Genomic DNA, 17710 nt, shown 5'->3' with positions numbered 1-17710 from the left:
TGCTGCTTACAGCTCAAGAGGCCTCTGTGGTGCAGGAAAGTGTGTAATTCACACCTTCCTGAGCCAGCTTTACTGAATGCAATAATCATCTGGTCTTTATTTGAATCTCCCTCTTCCGGGACTGATTTCCACTGTCTTCTGTTATTCCAATTCTCCTAAAGCAGTGCAGTACATAAAGTTTCTCAGTCCAGATGCAGACCTCACATGGGCTCATGGCCACCTCCTTGCAAGCACACTCACAGCCCTGTGTCACTCTGCCCAAAACCTCTCAATTATTGGCTGGCTCTGGGCAGTCTCAAAGCTTTCAGCTGCTCCCAACCAATAACTGGGAGAGTTGGGAAAGCAGGATTCCTGTTGTACCAGAAGAGTGTGAAGGAGGCAAGCTGTGGGTTTGTGTTGGGTTGGCATCTGCATTTATAAGTTTCATGTACTTTCTTTAGGAGGACGGGAAGAAAGAATTGTATTATCAGGGGACGAGGATTGTCATTTGGATTAAACTAAAGACTTGCCCAGCAGAACAGCAAAATCTGGAGTTGAGGAATTAAAAAAATAAGTACAGAGGACTAGGACTAGAAGTGAAAGGTCCTGCATTTAGTGACTGGTATCTTCCAAGGACTGTGAAGGTAAGGAAAAGAAAAAATGATCCCCCATGCCAAAATTTTGTCTTTGCTGCAACAGAAATAATAATTAAAAAAAAAGGATTAGGCTTTAAGTTCTAGTGCTATCAAACGTCAGAACAGAAGACTTTGTGATGGATGCACTTTGGCCATTTTCAGTTAAACCCTGCCCTGCACCTAACTGAATAAAAAGCATCTCTAACTTCAGTAGGTTTTGTGCTTAAATTCCAAGCCAGAGTACAGTCCTTTAAGTATTTGTCATGTATAAATTTAATTGTAAGGTGTTCCTTTACCTAAAGTTATTTTAAAGTCAAGTATTAAAATAGAGTGTTTGTTGAAATCAGTAAAAAATAATGAAAATGTTTTTTAAAAAATCCACAGATAGTTTCAAAGCCCTTTATAAACAAGGAAAAAAGTGAAGCTCTGCAACACAAGAGGAAAAAGGAAATGCTTTGGAGATAGGGTCTAGTATGTAGCCCATACTGAGCCATGACATCAGTGTAATTATTTTCCCCTAAGGTGAATGTCTTATGTTACAAATCCTTCCCTTGCCAGAGGCCTCAGGCCCCACAGATAGCGAAGCACTGGAGTCCTCAACACCCAAGAGGTCTCATCGGAGCTCTGCTCCTGCAGCCCAGACAACTTCTGCTCCTTTCATTCCCTGTTTGCTGTGTTTCCACCAGTCAGGGGCAATTCTCTCTTGTGGAGCTCAGAATAGGTGGTGCAGCTTGAAGGGCAGGGTGTACCCCTGCAGCAGACCTGGGCAGGCTTCTGCTTCTGCTGGAGTCACGTTTCTGTCCTGTGCTGGGGCCAAATTTCCAAAACATGGCAGTTAAGCAAACACTTCCCACTGAGAAGAATACCTGACACTGATCTTCAGCCCTCCTGAATCTCGTTCTGCAGAGTTCAGATGGTGCTGCCTGATAAGAGATTTTACCCTTCACCCATGTTTTTTACAAATAAAACTCCTTAAGGTCAAACACTTGGTAAGGCATATTGGTTATGTTATTTATTACATAGGAAATAAGCTAAATTAAAGGTGATTATATTACTTCAACAACTTACCCAGCATTTGTGCTATAAGAATAGATGAAAAAAAAAGATATAAAGATATTAGAGTTAAAATATTGGGTGTTGAATTTGCATATTTTAAGCACAACCCCTTTTTAAAAAGGTTGTTACTCCATTCCAACATGAGAGTGAGTTTGTCCAGGCAAAAAAGTGAAGTATAAATACCATTATACCATATATATATATACACACTCATCATCTTAATACTGTTAAGTATAAATACCATTATTTTATAAGTATTATATAAAGAGTGCGTTTCAAAATCAATTTTAAAGGAAAACTTGGAATATGCTACCTACATTGTTTACTATTAAACCACATAGAGTAATGGAAATAAATGGTCACGTCTGGTTTTGCTTACTAGCATTAATTACTACTAAGGATATGCAATTAAGGGTCATACTTACAATATGATCTATTTTAAATTAAATAATCTAAAATACCAGTTAAAGCATTCCTGTGTGTTTCTCTGTGTTTACTATATGTAATAACACATATATTGACATAATTAAATGGCAGCATGTCTTAAAAATAAGTGCAGCATATGTTTCTGAATTACAGAAAAAGTATAATGTCTTAATAATATAATAAAACTTCTGTGTATAATACCAGAGGTATACCAGAGTACATTTGAAAGCACGCAAATTGGAAGCAGAGCCCAACTAAGGAGTGGTTACATGAAAATAGCACCATTCTATAAAAATCCAGTATTCACATGCCTCACATCCCGTATTCACAGGCAAGTTACTTCTCTTTGTGTTAGGTCAAAATACCAAGTGGATAATTTTGTGCACTTGTTTAACATTTTTACAAGTGTAAATATATTATAGCAGAAATTACAATGCAAAAAGAAGTATCAAAAATATCCTCCAGTTGCGAACACATACTGCTGCAATATACTTTCAGAACTGACATAACGTAGCTAAACAGCCCTTTAAAAATACAGAAACACTTTGTTTTAATGTTTACTTGGCTTTGTACTGAGTTTATGGAATTATGATTAAATTATTTTCATGGCTGTGGTCTGAAACTAGACCAAACTGGGATTTAAAGGTCCTAGGTTCCTGGCCTGGCCCAAGGAAATCAGTTTTGGAAAAATGTGTATTATTGGTACAGAGGGTGTCACAGCCACAAACAGGAGAGGGGAGCGTTCAAGCTACAGAGCAGCACAGGCAGTCATCAAAAGTGGGAGCTGCCAGATTTAGTTACGACACAAATTTCACATTGGCCCCAGTCCACAGTATGTTTAAGTAATTAATACTCATTTCAGCCAACCATCATTCTTTGTCTTCAACAGACATCCCAATGGAATACAAAGATTTGTCTCATTCTTCTTGCCCTTCCTTATACAACTGACAAACATTAATGGTTATTCCATCAAATAGTGCAGTGCAGAATCTCATACAAGCTGATTTGTCATCTACAGTTTGTTGGTGCTGGTTTCATCTAAAGGGAAACTTTGAAAGAAAAGGATGTCAATAACCTTTTAACCTTTAAAGCTGCCAAGAAAAAGATATACCTGTTTGACACATGTTATCCACAGAAGAGAGTGTAAAGCTTCTGGGATGCTGGTTTCCCATCCAAAGTCCTTTGATAAAAAAATTAAAAAGAGGAATATTCTATAGAGAAGGTCTGAGATTTTGTACATAATTATTCTGTTTGATAGTACTAAAATTACTACTCCTAAGGGATTTTGCTGGGTTATCTCTCCATTTACCATGCAGCATATGAGACAACACTACAGAAAACTGTATACTCTCTGGCACATAGAGGGCATTTTAAAAGCTATGGAAGTTGTGGCAGGGATTTGGTTGGGAAGAACAGGTCTGCCAGTTAGTGATAAAGTTGAAAATACACATGAAGAATCGGTTTCCAAAACCAGGAAAACTTAAATATGGAAAAACTCATCTGGATTTCTACTTGAACATGAGCCAAGTAATGGCTTGATGCTGCACTGATTTCAGTATCTTGGAGGGATATTTACAAAGTTTTTATTAACTGCATGAATAAATAGACCTTTTAGAACAAAATGTGTCTAGCTGACTCTGAAAAACAGCAGTGTGACTTTTCAAGAAGTAATAGAAACAATCTATAAAGTGATACACTGCTCTCTAACAATCATGGGGGACAGCAATGAGTAAAAGTCATGATCCTGATCCTACGAATGCAGCTTGCCATAGTTACTACTTTGCAGGTCCTGTGTTTCATTCATTTTTCAAATTCTTGCTTCATGTGTCCTTCATTAAAAGCTCTTAATTTAATTTTCACCTGTTTACGCTTTCAACAACTTCGCTTTCACATTGAGATGGCTGCCATGGCATCAAGCACTAAATAAAATCTTCAGCTCAGTAACAAAAAGATCTTTTCTTACTAATACTTTCAATAACTCACCTTGCATGGCAGACCTAGTGTGACTCACTGACATTCCTGGGCCCTTAAATGAGCTGAACTCATCTCTCAGGAGAAGAAATAGGACTGTCTTTGTCTGGGCACAACAGATAGAATCATTCCTCAGGAATCTTTGAAATATGCCTTCCTGTTCCCAAAGCAACTGATTTGCCTCCCTTTGCTTCAGACTTTATCAGAGCAACTTGGTCAAAGCTCTTAGAAACTCAAACAATAATATCTACAATCAGTTCAGACTCAGCTGCAGAATTATTTTTGGCTCATGAAGGAGAAAGAGCTGGATTGGCAGTCCCTTCATCCATGATGACTGCAACTGATTTGGCAGCTCTCACCAGACTTTCAAAACTAACCTCTCTGATAACCCCCCGAAACTAAATTTTTCTAGCAAACAAACTAGCAAATTTTGTCTGCCTCTAAATTAGCAGGATCCAGATTTCATTGTACAAATCTGTTTGTATGGAAATCTCTTGACCTATTTACATCTCCATTTCTGACTCAGGTTTCTCTTTGGTGGTTGTGATTAAAAAGGAAGTACGGCAATCATGTTGAATTAAAATAAAGCTGTGCACTTTCCCAATTAGGCCCTTTGTGGGATGACTTTCAACAGGAAGACAGGCCCATCCATCACTCTGAAGTGCAAATACATTTTAAAGCTTCATTTCTCTTATAATTTCAAATTTCATAATTACTTATCTTGGGTGTGGTTAGAGTTGCAAAACGTTGTCTCCAAGAGCTGGAGCACTTGAATCTACAACAGTCACTGGTTCTAGTTTTGAAGGGCTGGCAAGTCCTGAGTCAAACCCCAAAACATCTATCACCTTGTGGATAATCACACATATCAATTGAATTAGAATTGTTAATTGTGTGCTGTGTTTATTTCCGTGCCTCAGCTTCACTCCCTGTATTGCCTTAAGAGCAACAAATGAATCTGAGTTTTATTCTTCATTTATACAAATACAGTTTCAGGCATAGTAATAGTACATACATTTTTAGAAGCTTTTTAGTAGCCAAAAAGAAAACAGCCTTCTATTTAAATTGACAGGGTATTTGCATTGTCACAGTACATTACATGGATTGGATGTTTAACATAGAACTGTACTAATCTTCATGGCAAACATAATAACAAAAGCAAGTTGTTCTGAGATTTTTCTATTTCTATTAAAAAAAAAAAGACCAAAAAAACCAAAAACCCTTTCCAGTGAGGGACCACATGTAAAACTATGGTTTCTCTGCACACAGACCAAGGCTGCTTATTACCTACAGTACACCAGCTATGATGAACAGACCACCATAGTTGTGACAACTGATGTTGCTGCCTCCAGGGTAAAACAAAGGTTTACATATTACACAAGCAATTTAACTGTTTTCTAAACATATTGCCAAGACAGTGGGAGTTGGCAGCCAGCACTGTGTTTTAGGTTTTGGATACTTGGATTAGAAGTGACTGCTGATTATAGACCTTTTTATTCGTCTTCTACGAATTACAAGCAACCTAGTAACCCAGCAAAGAATCCTTCACAGCACTTAAACTTGTCTTCATGGCTTCCCAAAGATTACATACACAAATCACTCCACAAAAGTGGCGTAACAGACTTGTGCATAGATAACTACATAAGGCAATTGTCTTGTTCTAACTCTTAAAGACTTCCCCCAAAGTGAAATGTTTTATAATCCTTTTTGTGCAGTAGTCAGGAAAGAAATAAAAGAGTTTGGGCAAAGATTATCCACAAGAAAGAAACTTTTTTTTTTTTGGGTTCCAGCTGAAACACAATAAAGAACATAATTAACTTCACAATTCTTTGTGTTTTTCATTTGACTGCAGGGAGGAGATGAAAGAGGACTGTTAAGCCTTGCATTCCACCCCAATTACAAGAAAAATGGAAAGCTGTATGTGTCTTATACCACCAACCAAGAACGGTGGGCTATTGGACCTCATGACCACATCCTTAGGGTCGTAGAGTACACAGTATCCAGGTATCAGTAAGAAGTCTAAAATTAACAAACTCTGTATTTCTCAGCAACCTCTGCACTTTAGTATTTCTGATTTCTAAAAGGGATATGAGGTTTACAATGTATAAACTTGGGCACCTGCAGAAAAACTATTGTGGATTTTATTAGTAGTTTTGGAATGACAGTAAGTGCATAGGTTTTTTTCTTTTTAAGATGTTTTTTCAGTTATTCTGTCATTTTAAATTATAATTACTTCCTACTTATTATGTATAGGCAGCAAAGTAATTGTTTGTGAATGCTAGAAAATTGAAATTTCTCAGAAATAACTGTTAGGCATTTTTCCACCCAGTTACAACATCCACATCTCAAAGTATAATTTGAATGAGTCAAGTGTATTTTCAGAAAGAAGAACAATGATAGTGAACTGTAAAAACTATGTTCATATCTTTAACTTGCAGGAAAAATCCACACCAAGTTGACATGAGGACAGCAAGAGTGTTTTTAGAAGTAGCAGAACTACATCGAAAACACCTTGGAGGACAGCTGCTGTTTGGCCCAGATGGTTTCCTATACATTTTTCTTGGAGATGGCATGATCACTCTAGATGACATGGAGGAGATGGATGGTTTAAGGTACAAAAACTACCAGTGGATAAACTTCTATTATTGTACTCCAAGGCCTGTTTGGCTCAGGAGAATAGCAGGTGCTCCTGTGGTTTTTAAAATATTTTTAAAGTACAAGGGTGTACTCAAAACCCAGACCAGAGGGCAATTGTAGTACCTGGTTTTAAATTAATGGAATGGAATTAATTTCAACATCACCTCATTTCATGTTTATGGTAAGAGTCTGCTCTTCTACTTCTCCTTTCCTCCATCCCAATCACAAATGTAAGTTAAAACATTTTGGTTTCTCCTGTTTCATGTAACGAGAAAGTTCTGAATACTTGCAAAAAAGTAAGCTCCATTCAAACAATACCATTTTTTTTCTCACTTGCTTTCTGTATACTTAGTCTTTTGATTGTATTGTGACTAGAAATCATTGAATTCAAGAGTGGGATTCAAAGTATGAGCAAAAAGCACTTTATAATTACAAAGTGACTATATCCATAGTTACTCTAGATGACATGCAGTATAAAAGAGTTAGTACCTTATATTTGAGGCCCTAAACAATTTTGATGTTTGGAAAGTTGTTCTTATGATCAAGTTGCTTCCCAGCAACATGATCGGAAGCATTTTAGTCTGCAAATAATAAGGCAAGATATTTGCCAAAGTGAATCTCTGAAAGGCTCTGCTACCCTTCTTTGGACTTACATCCACCATGAAATCCATCTCTACATGATTAATCAGTAAAGTGGATCATTTATTTTGCTGGTTCACTAGTATTATATGGATTAAATCTACCAGTAAAACACCTTTAAAAACCCAATTATTTTACCCTCCAACTCTCTCAGTGATTTTACAGGTTCTGTATTGCGCCTCGATGTCAATACTGACCTGTGCAATGTCCCTTATTCCATCCCACGGAGCAACCCACACTTCAACAGCACCAACCAACCTCCTGAGATTTTTGCACATGGACTCCACAATCCAGGCCGGTAAGTAAGTTTCAACTAAACTGAAATTACTCTGGAGCAGACACTGTTTTTGACCAGGCTTTTTTTTTAATACAGACAGGCAACAATATTTCAATAATAAAAGCACCCATGAACTTTTTGAATCTTCCACTCCTCCACCTCCACACATATGTCACAGTTAGAAACAAATGTACACTGGCAAAGGGGAAAGAGAAGAGCATGCACAGCTACTACAAGTCAAGACCAAAATGATAGAAACAAAGTACAGAATTTTTAGCTTTAATTAGTAATAAAATTACTACCTTTGTGAAAGAAAAAGCTTAAAGCAGAAAGTTGGTAAAGTACAGCTGAAATGGAAATCATGACTGGGGAAAAAAGGCACGTGGAAAACAAATGAGAACATCTGGTGATATCTAAACAATAGCAAGGAGGAGAACAATGCTTTAACTAAACAACACATAATTCAGCAAATTAGGTGGGTGGTAGTACTGAAGTGACATTTAAAGTCTTGGTTTGAAAAAAAAATAGAAAGTCAAGTTGTTCAGATAAGGACTTGATTATTGGACTTTTTAACAGTCCAAAATTCCTACAGCATATAAGTTCATTTAGCTTAAGGCATTATTCTTTTCAGGTGCTATATTGCAGACTACATTATATCACTAGGAAAAATAGTTTTATTTCACATGACATAGAAATATGTGGGAATGGGAAACTTGTATTATCTCCTGTATAAAAGTCCAATGCATTTCTCAGGTGTTTTGGCTCAGCATGAAATAGGTCCCTCAAATGAAACAACAGGTACCACAAAGAGATAATAATGCTTTAAAATGTAATGCTTCATATTGATAGTTATATATTATGAACTCACCTTTCTCATGGATTTTCTCTTTTTTTGTTGTTTTAAAGGTGTGCTGTGGACCGGCACCCAACAGATGTAAACATCAATTTAACTATACTTTGTTCAGATTCAAATGGAAAGAACAGATCTTCAGCAAGGATCTTACAAATAATAAAGGGCAAAGACTATGGTAAGTTCTATCCAGGTTAAAGCTGGCAACAGTCAGGTTCTATTTCCATGGAATAATAAACAGAAAACAGAAGAGAATATGTAAAGGCCTGTATAGCCATGATAGGAAAATTACAGCATAGATAGGATAGACAACTTATCTGAAATAGAAGAGAAATTTCTGTCTTCAAAAGAAATCTTCGATGCAGAAGCGGATAAAAGATGCAGGCCAAAACCAAACTGAAATGACTCAACTTTGTTCTTGTTGATGTAGAGTATCATGTAAATAAGATTTAACAAATTTGACAGTTGCTAGTCTGTCAAAGATCTCACTGTTGCTGAATATTTTGGCTCATAAAGAGAATATTTTGGAATATCAGGAAATGATGAAAACATATTCTTAGTCTTTCACAAATAACCTTTTGAGACAGAGAATGGAAACCTCATGTAATGTGCCTCTTATAATGGAAAAAGTGAGATAGACAACAGCAGACCACAACCAAACAGGGAAATTACTGAGCTCTGTTTAAATGTTACTAAAAATAAAAAATTTAGAAAAAGGCACTATGCTGCTACTTCAGAATAAATTACTAGTTTAGATTAGATTACAAAAAGATAAATACTCTCAATTAGGGACTTTAAAATATTAAAGTGCTTCATGCTCTCTCTGAATCACTATGATTGCCAGTCACAGTTTCAATTTGATATTTAACTCAGGTGCTCACCAAGCTCCCTTGCTAGTTCAGGCAAGCCAGGTGACACTTCCTCTGAGCTATCACCTGCCTTGACTGCCCATTTAGCAGCTAGTAAATTCCTGATGGTAACATGTGATAAATGCCAACGGTGTGAAAAGGCATTGAGAACTGGCCTGTCTTCTGGAATGTAGAATTTCCCTTTCTAATCACATCCCTAGGTTCTCCCACCTGTACTTCCCTTAAAAGCAAAGCAGCTGTGCTGGCTGGCACAACAGTACACAACAGCATAATGCAATTGTACTACTTCAGTCATTGCATGGATTTTCTGTGTCCATTTTATAAAAGCCAAACCAAAGAATAATATTTGGTTAACCACTGCTCCAATGGAATTTTGACTGCATCCTTATTGCAGAGTAAACTAAGCAATATTGTGTCTATCCAGAGAAGCTTGCCAATATTAATACTAGGCTGCGGGTCAATGTCTTCAATAAAAAGAGTTCATCATCTTTTTCTCCCCCATAAATTTTCAGTTCTAACTCATGTAGAACAATCTGGGAATTGTATTTATCAAAGGCTTGCAGATAGCCCTCTGACCAAAAAAAGAATTCCTATTAAAAATGGTTGACTGGCTGTGGCTTTTTTTAAAATGATGCAGCTAGCATGTGAAATGGAGCCTACTTGTACCCTAAGTGGTATTTGATTGCATGAGTAGGAACATGTACACTGGAACTTCCTTGAAGAATTGTTTGATGGGACTAAACTCTGTGGTTTTGTGAAATAAAAAAGGGGGGGAAAGTATAGGAATTGCAACTACTATAGCAACATAAAATAAATTACCATGAGAAGATACAGCCAGCAATAGTAGTGTTTTATGGGATATAACACACATACCATGTTTAAAACTGTGACTTGGAAAGTTTCTCAAACCATTGAAAGGATTTCAAAACTAATTATACTAAAAATCACTGGAATTTCTGCACTGGACTCTACAGTGAATGGGGGTTATTTTGTTCCTGAAGGTCAGGAGATCCAGTCTGCAGACTGGATTGACACGTAGAAATTAATAGCAGTAATCACACTGGTTTCAATGGAAGTCCAGCCTAATCTTTATATAGTTTTATTCTCCCAGCTTGTGCACATTGAAGAAAGTAATTATGGCCTCACCTTTTGAAATCTCTAATGGATTGTTTCACAAACAGACTTTGTTGTAATTTTCTGATTTTTTTTTTTTTAACATCTCATTTCTGGCAACACATCTTGAATTCTGAAGAATCTTTAAATTAAATTAATCTCTTTTCTTGAAGCAGTAACATTTTCCTAAATATGCCTCAATATGAAAACGCATATGATCTAATGCTATGGTAGTTCCTTTTCAGAGAGTGAGCCCTCCCTTCTAGAATTCAAACCATTCAGCAGTGGCTCCCTGGTTGGTGGATTTGTGTATCGGGGCTGCCAGTCGGAGAGGCTCTATGGAAGTTACGTCTTTGGAGACCGCAATGGGTAGGTGCTGCACAGCTCACTCCTAAACAGAAATGCCTCTGAGGTGGATTTAGTCACTCAGCTGCCTGTATAAAGCCACAACTGGTCACTTGGCCAGTTTAGCAGTATGGTAATGCAGGTTAGATACCAGATCTGGGAATAAAATAGCACAGCATTCTAATGAACATACAGAACATACCTAATCCTTGGGAAAAGGTGCAGGAAGTCATAAGACAAGGAACTGTACAGATGTATCTATGAAGCTACTTGCAGCAAGTGTTTACTTATTTATCTGGACAATGAAAACCCTCTGTTCAAAATGTAATATAATTTTTTTTTATGTGTTTGTGAATGTAGAAATTTTTTAACACTGCAACAGAGTCCTGCAACCAAACAGTGGCAAGAGAAACCCCTCTGTCTTGGCAACACTGGCTCATGTAGAGGTTTCTTTTCAGGCCCTGTCTTGGGATTTGGAGAAGATGAATTAGGTAAGTACTAAAAGATTTTTCCCCAATTTATAAGACTTATCAGTAATTTCTGCAGCAGTATTCATAATTATAGTAAATGTTTAAAAAGAAGGCTGTTTGTCCTTTGCCAGTGCTGTCTGCACTGCTCTCAGCTACACCCTCAGCAGCCTGGTAGGAAGAACTGAGAAGAGAATGTGTTGCTGGAAGGGCCAGAAATCCTTATTGTGTCTCACGTGCTTGAACTGTGGCAATCACTATGACACAATGTATAAAATACTTGCTTTTATTTCCAGCATTACAGAATTAAAGGGCAAAGATATTGCATGAGCACACTGACCCCTCTTCTTCCTTCTTCACCATTTTAATTTTTTTAATCAATTCTATACTATATGAAAAAAAACCTCTTATGATAGAATGTTTTTCACATTTTAGCATCAATTTTGAGAAAGTGCTTATATAAATTTTCAAATAGCAAATGATTCTGTTGTATATTTTAGTGATTCTTCTGAAGTTTTTAAAATCTTATTTGGCAAATACAACCAGATCACAAAAGTCATGTATTTAACATCTTAGGAAAGGAGAAGTAATTTACTGCACTGTTTTCCCTAACAGGTGAGATTTACATATTGTCAAGCAGTAAAAGTATGACACAGCCTCACAGTGGAAAACTCTACAAGATCATTGACCCAAAAAGGTGAGTATTGCACTCTTCTTTGGGATCAGCCTTTCCCTCAGTAGCTTAAAAATCAGAAGGCAACTGCAGTTCTGTTAGTATGGCTGAATTATGCAAGACTGTTGTTCAATAAAAAGGAAAATTCCCGATGCAGGGGCTCCCTAAAAGCAAATAATCCAGCAGCAGCAAACAGAAAAGATTCACTGTCTCATGGGAAGTAAATGTCAGAACAGCAGAGGGGTAACCTGCATTAACTTTTGGGAATTTTTACACTTTGACATTGTGCTGAAAGCTGCCCACTTTCCCACCTAGATGTATATTCTTAGCATGTTTTCATAGAGAAATAGACCTACTTCATTTGGAGCCAGTAGAAGATGTTCCTGGTAGTTCTTTAGCCAAATGATTTGTAAGTACCACAGAAAGTTATGCAGCATCAGTGAAAGGCAGTTGCTCGAATTCTCCCCAGTGCTGCTGCTTCCTCACCTGCCACTGTGGTGGGACAGGGCACAACAGGAGCTGTCTCCAAAGATCAGCACTGTGTGACAAAACCTGTTCTCTGTACTAAAAAGCAAGTACAGAAATAACCTGTCATTCCTATCCAGGGTCAGTGTGGCCAGAGTAAGCTCTAAGGGTCTCATTCAGTCTTTCCCAAATATCTCTTCTGTTGTACAGGAGATACCACCAATGGACAATAACAGAGAGAACTCAGTTCTGAGTAGGTGTGAGTTGTTACTGCTTACTAATATTGAACATACCCCTTCTATTACGTATCTCTCCCTTGGCAGGCTTGGAGCACCAAGGAGGGAAATCCTCTGTCCTGGGACTCTGTGCCAGAAATACACGAAATTCTTTAACCATTCTTAAAGAACTGCTTCCAAAGGGCTTATAAATCCCACTCAAGTGATTTCTAAGACATGGAATTAATAGGATTGTTCTAATTATTTAGACTAATTTACCAGTTGTAAATGAGGATAAATTAAAATTATCAAGCCAAAGTTCCTCAAGGCATGATCTTTGCAGAGCAGCTGGATGTATGAAAATATTAAGGAATCTGGAAAGACTGCAAAAAGCCAGTTCCCAACATGACCCAGGGTCCCCAGCAGCAATAAGAACTGATGACTAGCAGATAGATACTCACTTTAGCTGGGGGAATACCATGTTCTTCATGATGGATCTTGCTGCTCTATTGGACCAGGTTCTGACATGTAAAAATAGCACATCCATCCTGCAAAAGTATCAGAAATCAACACAAAATGAGACAGTCAACAAAAGTGAAGTTTGTTGTATAATTACTTTGACCCATCACACCCTACAAAAGCAGCTGCCTATTTGTTCAGCATCTCCTTCAGCATGTTCCTCCATGGGTATCAGATACAGTCAAACTTCTATTTTTGGCTTTGCTGTTAAGGGAGGAATTTATTTCCATGTCAGACTTAAATTCTAAACATTGTTAGTGGGATAACAAGGGAATACAACAATAAAATCATGACACTGGTTGCACACTGTTCTGTAGGTTAGAGTTTCAGGGGTAGTGGACTTCCAGTGTTTTATAATTGTACTACCCCAAAACTACAACAAATATTTGGAAGCAGATGTTACTGCAGGTTGGTGCAGTCTGTCAGTCAAGGTTATTACGTATGTTTTATTTATGCTTTCTGGTATTGAAAACATTTTTTTAGAACAAAACTTGCCATTCTTCCTGGGATTGTTTAGTCTGTTGGTGTATGGTTTTAAGTGAATTTTACACCCTAAATCCACTATTAGTATCTAATTACATGGGGCTGCCTTTTTTGACCTCAGCTTTTTGTTCTTGTTACCTCTTCCAGTAGGGTGGTCTTCAGCTGACATACCTGAAAGGCCAGACCTCCCATTGCTGCACTCATGGTTGGCTGTTTTCGTGCATGGAAAAGGGTCAAGACTGTGTTTGGTTACTGGTGAAAGTAACCAGAAAACTATAAAATACTTTTGTAAATTGGCACACAGTTGAAATTAAACAGACTGTGGCAAAGGGATGTAGTTTTTGGTAACACTTCTCAGAAGCATGGGATAATTTTCATTCAGGCAACGTTCTGAGTTTTGCTGTCTTTCAGTCTCACACCACTGCAGCTTTTAAGAGCAGGATAATGAGTGACTTCCACAATGGAGCATTGCAGATGTATTTACCATTCCATGCTAAGTTCATACCACCATGCAAACAACTTAAAAATTCCATGGCTTTGGAAAATGTTCATGTAAAGTTTTAGTAACAGAGCATTGTTATTTACAAGATAATATTCTTTTCCATGCTAATATTTTGTTGCTTCTCGTGGTTTGCACCACACCAATACAACAAATATTCACATAAACCCTACCACACTAAGCTTTGTAGAACACACAGTAAAGATGCTACAGGTAATAATAAAATCATGAAACTATTGATTTGCCATGTTTTATGAATTCATTACTTCTAAAAAAACCCTGTGAGAGGTGGTCTCTTGCAGACCTGTTAATTTGCAAAGAGAATCTTCCATGCCTGGGGCAGTGTAGAATAACAAAATAATCATTGCCTTGGAGTAGCCCCTTGCTAGAAATTAACAATTCCATGCAAACCCAACCTTCTTCTCCTAGAGGTCATTTGTAAGCTGCTGCAAGCTTACAAATTTATTTTTGTATTTTAAAAAATAAATGTTACATGAAGGTGCAGGGGTTTATTTCTTTTGATCTTTTTTGAATCATAGAAATATTAAGGTTGGAAAAGACCTCCAAGATCAGCAAGTCCAACCTTTGACAGATGACCACCCTATCACTAAACAGCACTGAGTGCCTTGTGCAGGTGTTTCTGGGACACCTCCAGGGATGGTGATTCCACCACTTCCCTAGGCAGTCCATTCCAATGCTTAAAACCCTTCCAGTGAAAAAATACTTCCTGATGTCCAGTCTGAACTTCCCCTGGCACAGCCTGAGACCATGTCCTTTTGTCTTGTAGAAAACTACTGCAGAACACATAACCAAGACTCCTATTTTTCTTGTCTTAAATGTAGCTTAAGACAGAAATCTATTACTTGGACATGGAAAAAAATCAAATTAGGTGGGCAAGACAGAAGATGAGGGTAATCCAGAGAACTCTTTGCATTAGTCTTCAACACTCAGCACTGGGAAAGTCCCATCCTACAGCAATCCTTTAAGTGTAACAGAAATGAGGTGTTAAACTGAGGTGATATATGACAAATTGATCAACATGATCAGTACAGAGGTTCTGAATCCCACAATTATCAAAGCAGTTTGAAATAGAGAATTCCAGGTACCACAGTAAAACTTTTTTTCAGTTCTTCCAAATACTTCATATCAATAACTAAATAGACCCCTACTGAAAGCATTGAGTGAAATAATCCTTCTCTTTGTAAAAAGGTTGTTATAATGATACATTAGTGCCTAAGAGCTCACAGACGATGAAGTGATTTTAAAAAAGCCCTAAGCATGTGAAGTGCTGCAAAATATAAGTATACTACATATTACCAAAAATCCCATAGAGAAATGTGTATAGCCAGTAGCATATTTAGCTTTGAGGATGGAGGAGATGTGAGAAACATTAAAAATTACAGGCACTTAAAACTAACATTGGGCACATCAGTTAAACTGGCAGTTAAAAGACATTTTTAAGTTAAAACTGTCTCTGAAAAATATTTCCACTGTTTGATGATTATCAAAAAAAACCCTTACTACTACTTTCCAGGGATTGGAACTAGTGAGGAAATACAAGGACAAAGACTTATGTTCTTCTGAACTAAAAGGTAGGGTTAGTCAGATATCCTGAAGGTCAATGCAAATACTAGCATTTTAGAAATTGTTTTTGTGACCAGAAACCAAAACCTCTTTATTTTCTAGTTTTCTACTTTCTGTTTTATAACTTTTCTGTCATGTTTTCTGTTTCTAAAAATACATACTAATATCAATCACAAAAGTAGTGATGAACTGAAAAGAAAAATCAACTAAGTAAACAGTGATGTAGAAAATGTATGGAGGTCAAAAGATTCCAGAGAAAATAGGAGACAAACCCATTAGAAAAGAAAAAGCAATCATTTTTCTAGCATGATGAGAGGAAAAAATCAACTGTGAAAATGAATATTTAAATAAGTACGATCTGTTGATAGGTCCATACACTCTGTAATTTAAACATTATTACTAGACCGAAAAGTAAGAAAATAAACTTTGTATGGTGGAAGAACAGCCATAAAGCGGCTTTGTAAGTTTTCTTTTAGAGTACTTATACTATGATCACTTTAATTTCTGAGGGAATTACAGATAAAAGGAAAGATATCCAGAGAAGAGTCTAGAAATTACAGACAATGCAGAAGTTTTCCTTTTAAAAGAAGTGAAGTTTTAATTGTGAAGCTTTAAGAGTTTGTATGGAATCCATACAGTGATTCCAAAGGGGATGAGTAACTTTTGACCAGGATGGCTCACTGAAACCAGCAGGTGATTTTTATGAAGGAGGGCAGAGCCTGAGCAAGTGTTCCTGCACACAGAAGAAGATTTCCTCTTCCTCTCCTCGTAACACCTTATAGATCTGGATTTCAATGTGTTTCATATCAACAGCCGGAATAGCTGCTTCCCGTTGGATTGAAACTTGAACTTGATTCAAACCATCTCACTCCTCTTTCATGCCCCTCCAGAGTATATAATTCCACTTATCATCCTTTCCATCATCACCTTCCGGGATTTCCGCTGTCGGAGAGCATTTCCAAACAGACTGATTTCAGACACAAAGGGACAATATGTAGGTCATACCTCATTTTGACACTGTTCAGGCTCTTTAGAAAACCATTAGTGATTTGATTTTTTAACGTGAGTCAGGAGTGTTTGGTGGCATGACAGAAGAAATGTATTTATGAAAGTGAAGCTCTGTTTGAGCCTTCAATTCCTGTGGAAATGGAAATACACAGTTTTAGAGTAATCTGCATCAAGATACTCAGTTCTGATGGGTTATAGATAAACCCCAAAGCTCCTACTGGAAACTCTCTGTAGAAGGAGCCAATTTTGCTGGTGAATGCCCTCACCAACCCAGGTGGGCCATATGATTTCTCTCTGTTCAGAAAGTTACTATCCCTTAAGTCATTTGAGGGAATGGAAAGCCAGAATTAATGTCTAATTATGTTTAGTTTAGCCAGAGCATGCAAAAGTCTTATCTCATTTACCTACCCACATGCAGTTACTATTCCCACAAGAGACACTAAAGAGAAATTAGAGCTTTTTGCAAATACCAGTCTAGAGAGTTTCACTTTACAGAAGTACTTCACAAAAACTCCTTTGTAGCCACGATGGAAAAACCTAAGGATTTTTTTCAATCACATCACAGCTCACTGACTGTAAAAGTTTTTGTTTTGGTTTTATATTTTTTTCCCTTTTCTTAAAATCTTTCTAGCATTGGCTATTAAGGAGTTCTCACTTTTTATCGCTTTATAAGGAAAAAAAACAGCTCAGTTTATCTTTTGCTTATTTTCTGGAGCCTGCAGGAAGCCTCTGCCATCCTAAAGAAAGTCACACATAATAGAGCAGCTTTAGCCCAGTAAGCCAGTCGTTCCCAATTCATCAGTCAAAGTGTTATGCAAGTGGCCCCCTAAATTGATAAATTCCCACAGTGCCTGTTGACCCAGCTGCCAAGTGCTCATGCAGCAGGTGTTGTTTTCATGACCACCCTGACAGTAATACAAACTGTTTAGCAGTTGCATTGACCTCTTAGCTATTAACATTGATACAGGCTTCACTAGGGACTAGTTTTCAAACATGACAGAAT

At 37.3% G+C, this 17710-nt stretch overlaps 1 protein-coding gene across 1 annotated transcript in view; it reads left to right on the top strand.

Moving 5' to 3' along the window:
* The window catches only part of LOC120502815 (hedgehog interacting protein), a 75789-nt gene that overhangs the window by 43861 nt on the left and 14218 nt on the right, over positions 1-17710 (top strand). Inside the window, exons 5-11 of the mRNA XM_039710680.1 lie at positions 5917-6068; positions 6503-6676; positions 7495-7638; positions 8524-8645; positions 10695-10818; positions 11155-11285; positions 11877-11958. Coding sequence (XP_039566614.1) covers positions 5917-6068; positions 6503-6676; positions 7495-7638; positions 8524-8645; positions 10695-10818; positions 11155-11285; positions 11877-11958 — 929 coding nt within the window. The remainder of the gene's footprint in view (positions 1-5916; positions 6069-6502; positions 6677-7494; positions 7639-8523; positions 8646-10694; positions 10819-11154; positions 11286-11876; positions 11959-17710) is intronic.

This window comes from Passer montanus, unplaced genomic scaffold, assembly GCF_014805655.1.
Source record: "Passer montanus isolate IOZ18808 unplaced genomic scaffold, ASM1480565v1 scaffold23, whole genome shotgun sequence".
Taxonomy (NCBI): domain Eukaryota; kingdom Metazoa; phylum Chordata; class Aves; order Passeriformes; family Passeridae; genus Passer; species Passer montanus.
Note: the sequence above shows the minus strand (reverse complement) of the source record. Positions and strands in the feature narration are given on the sequence as shown.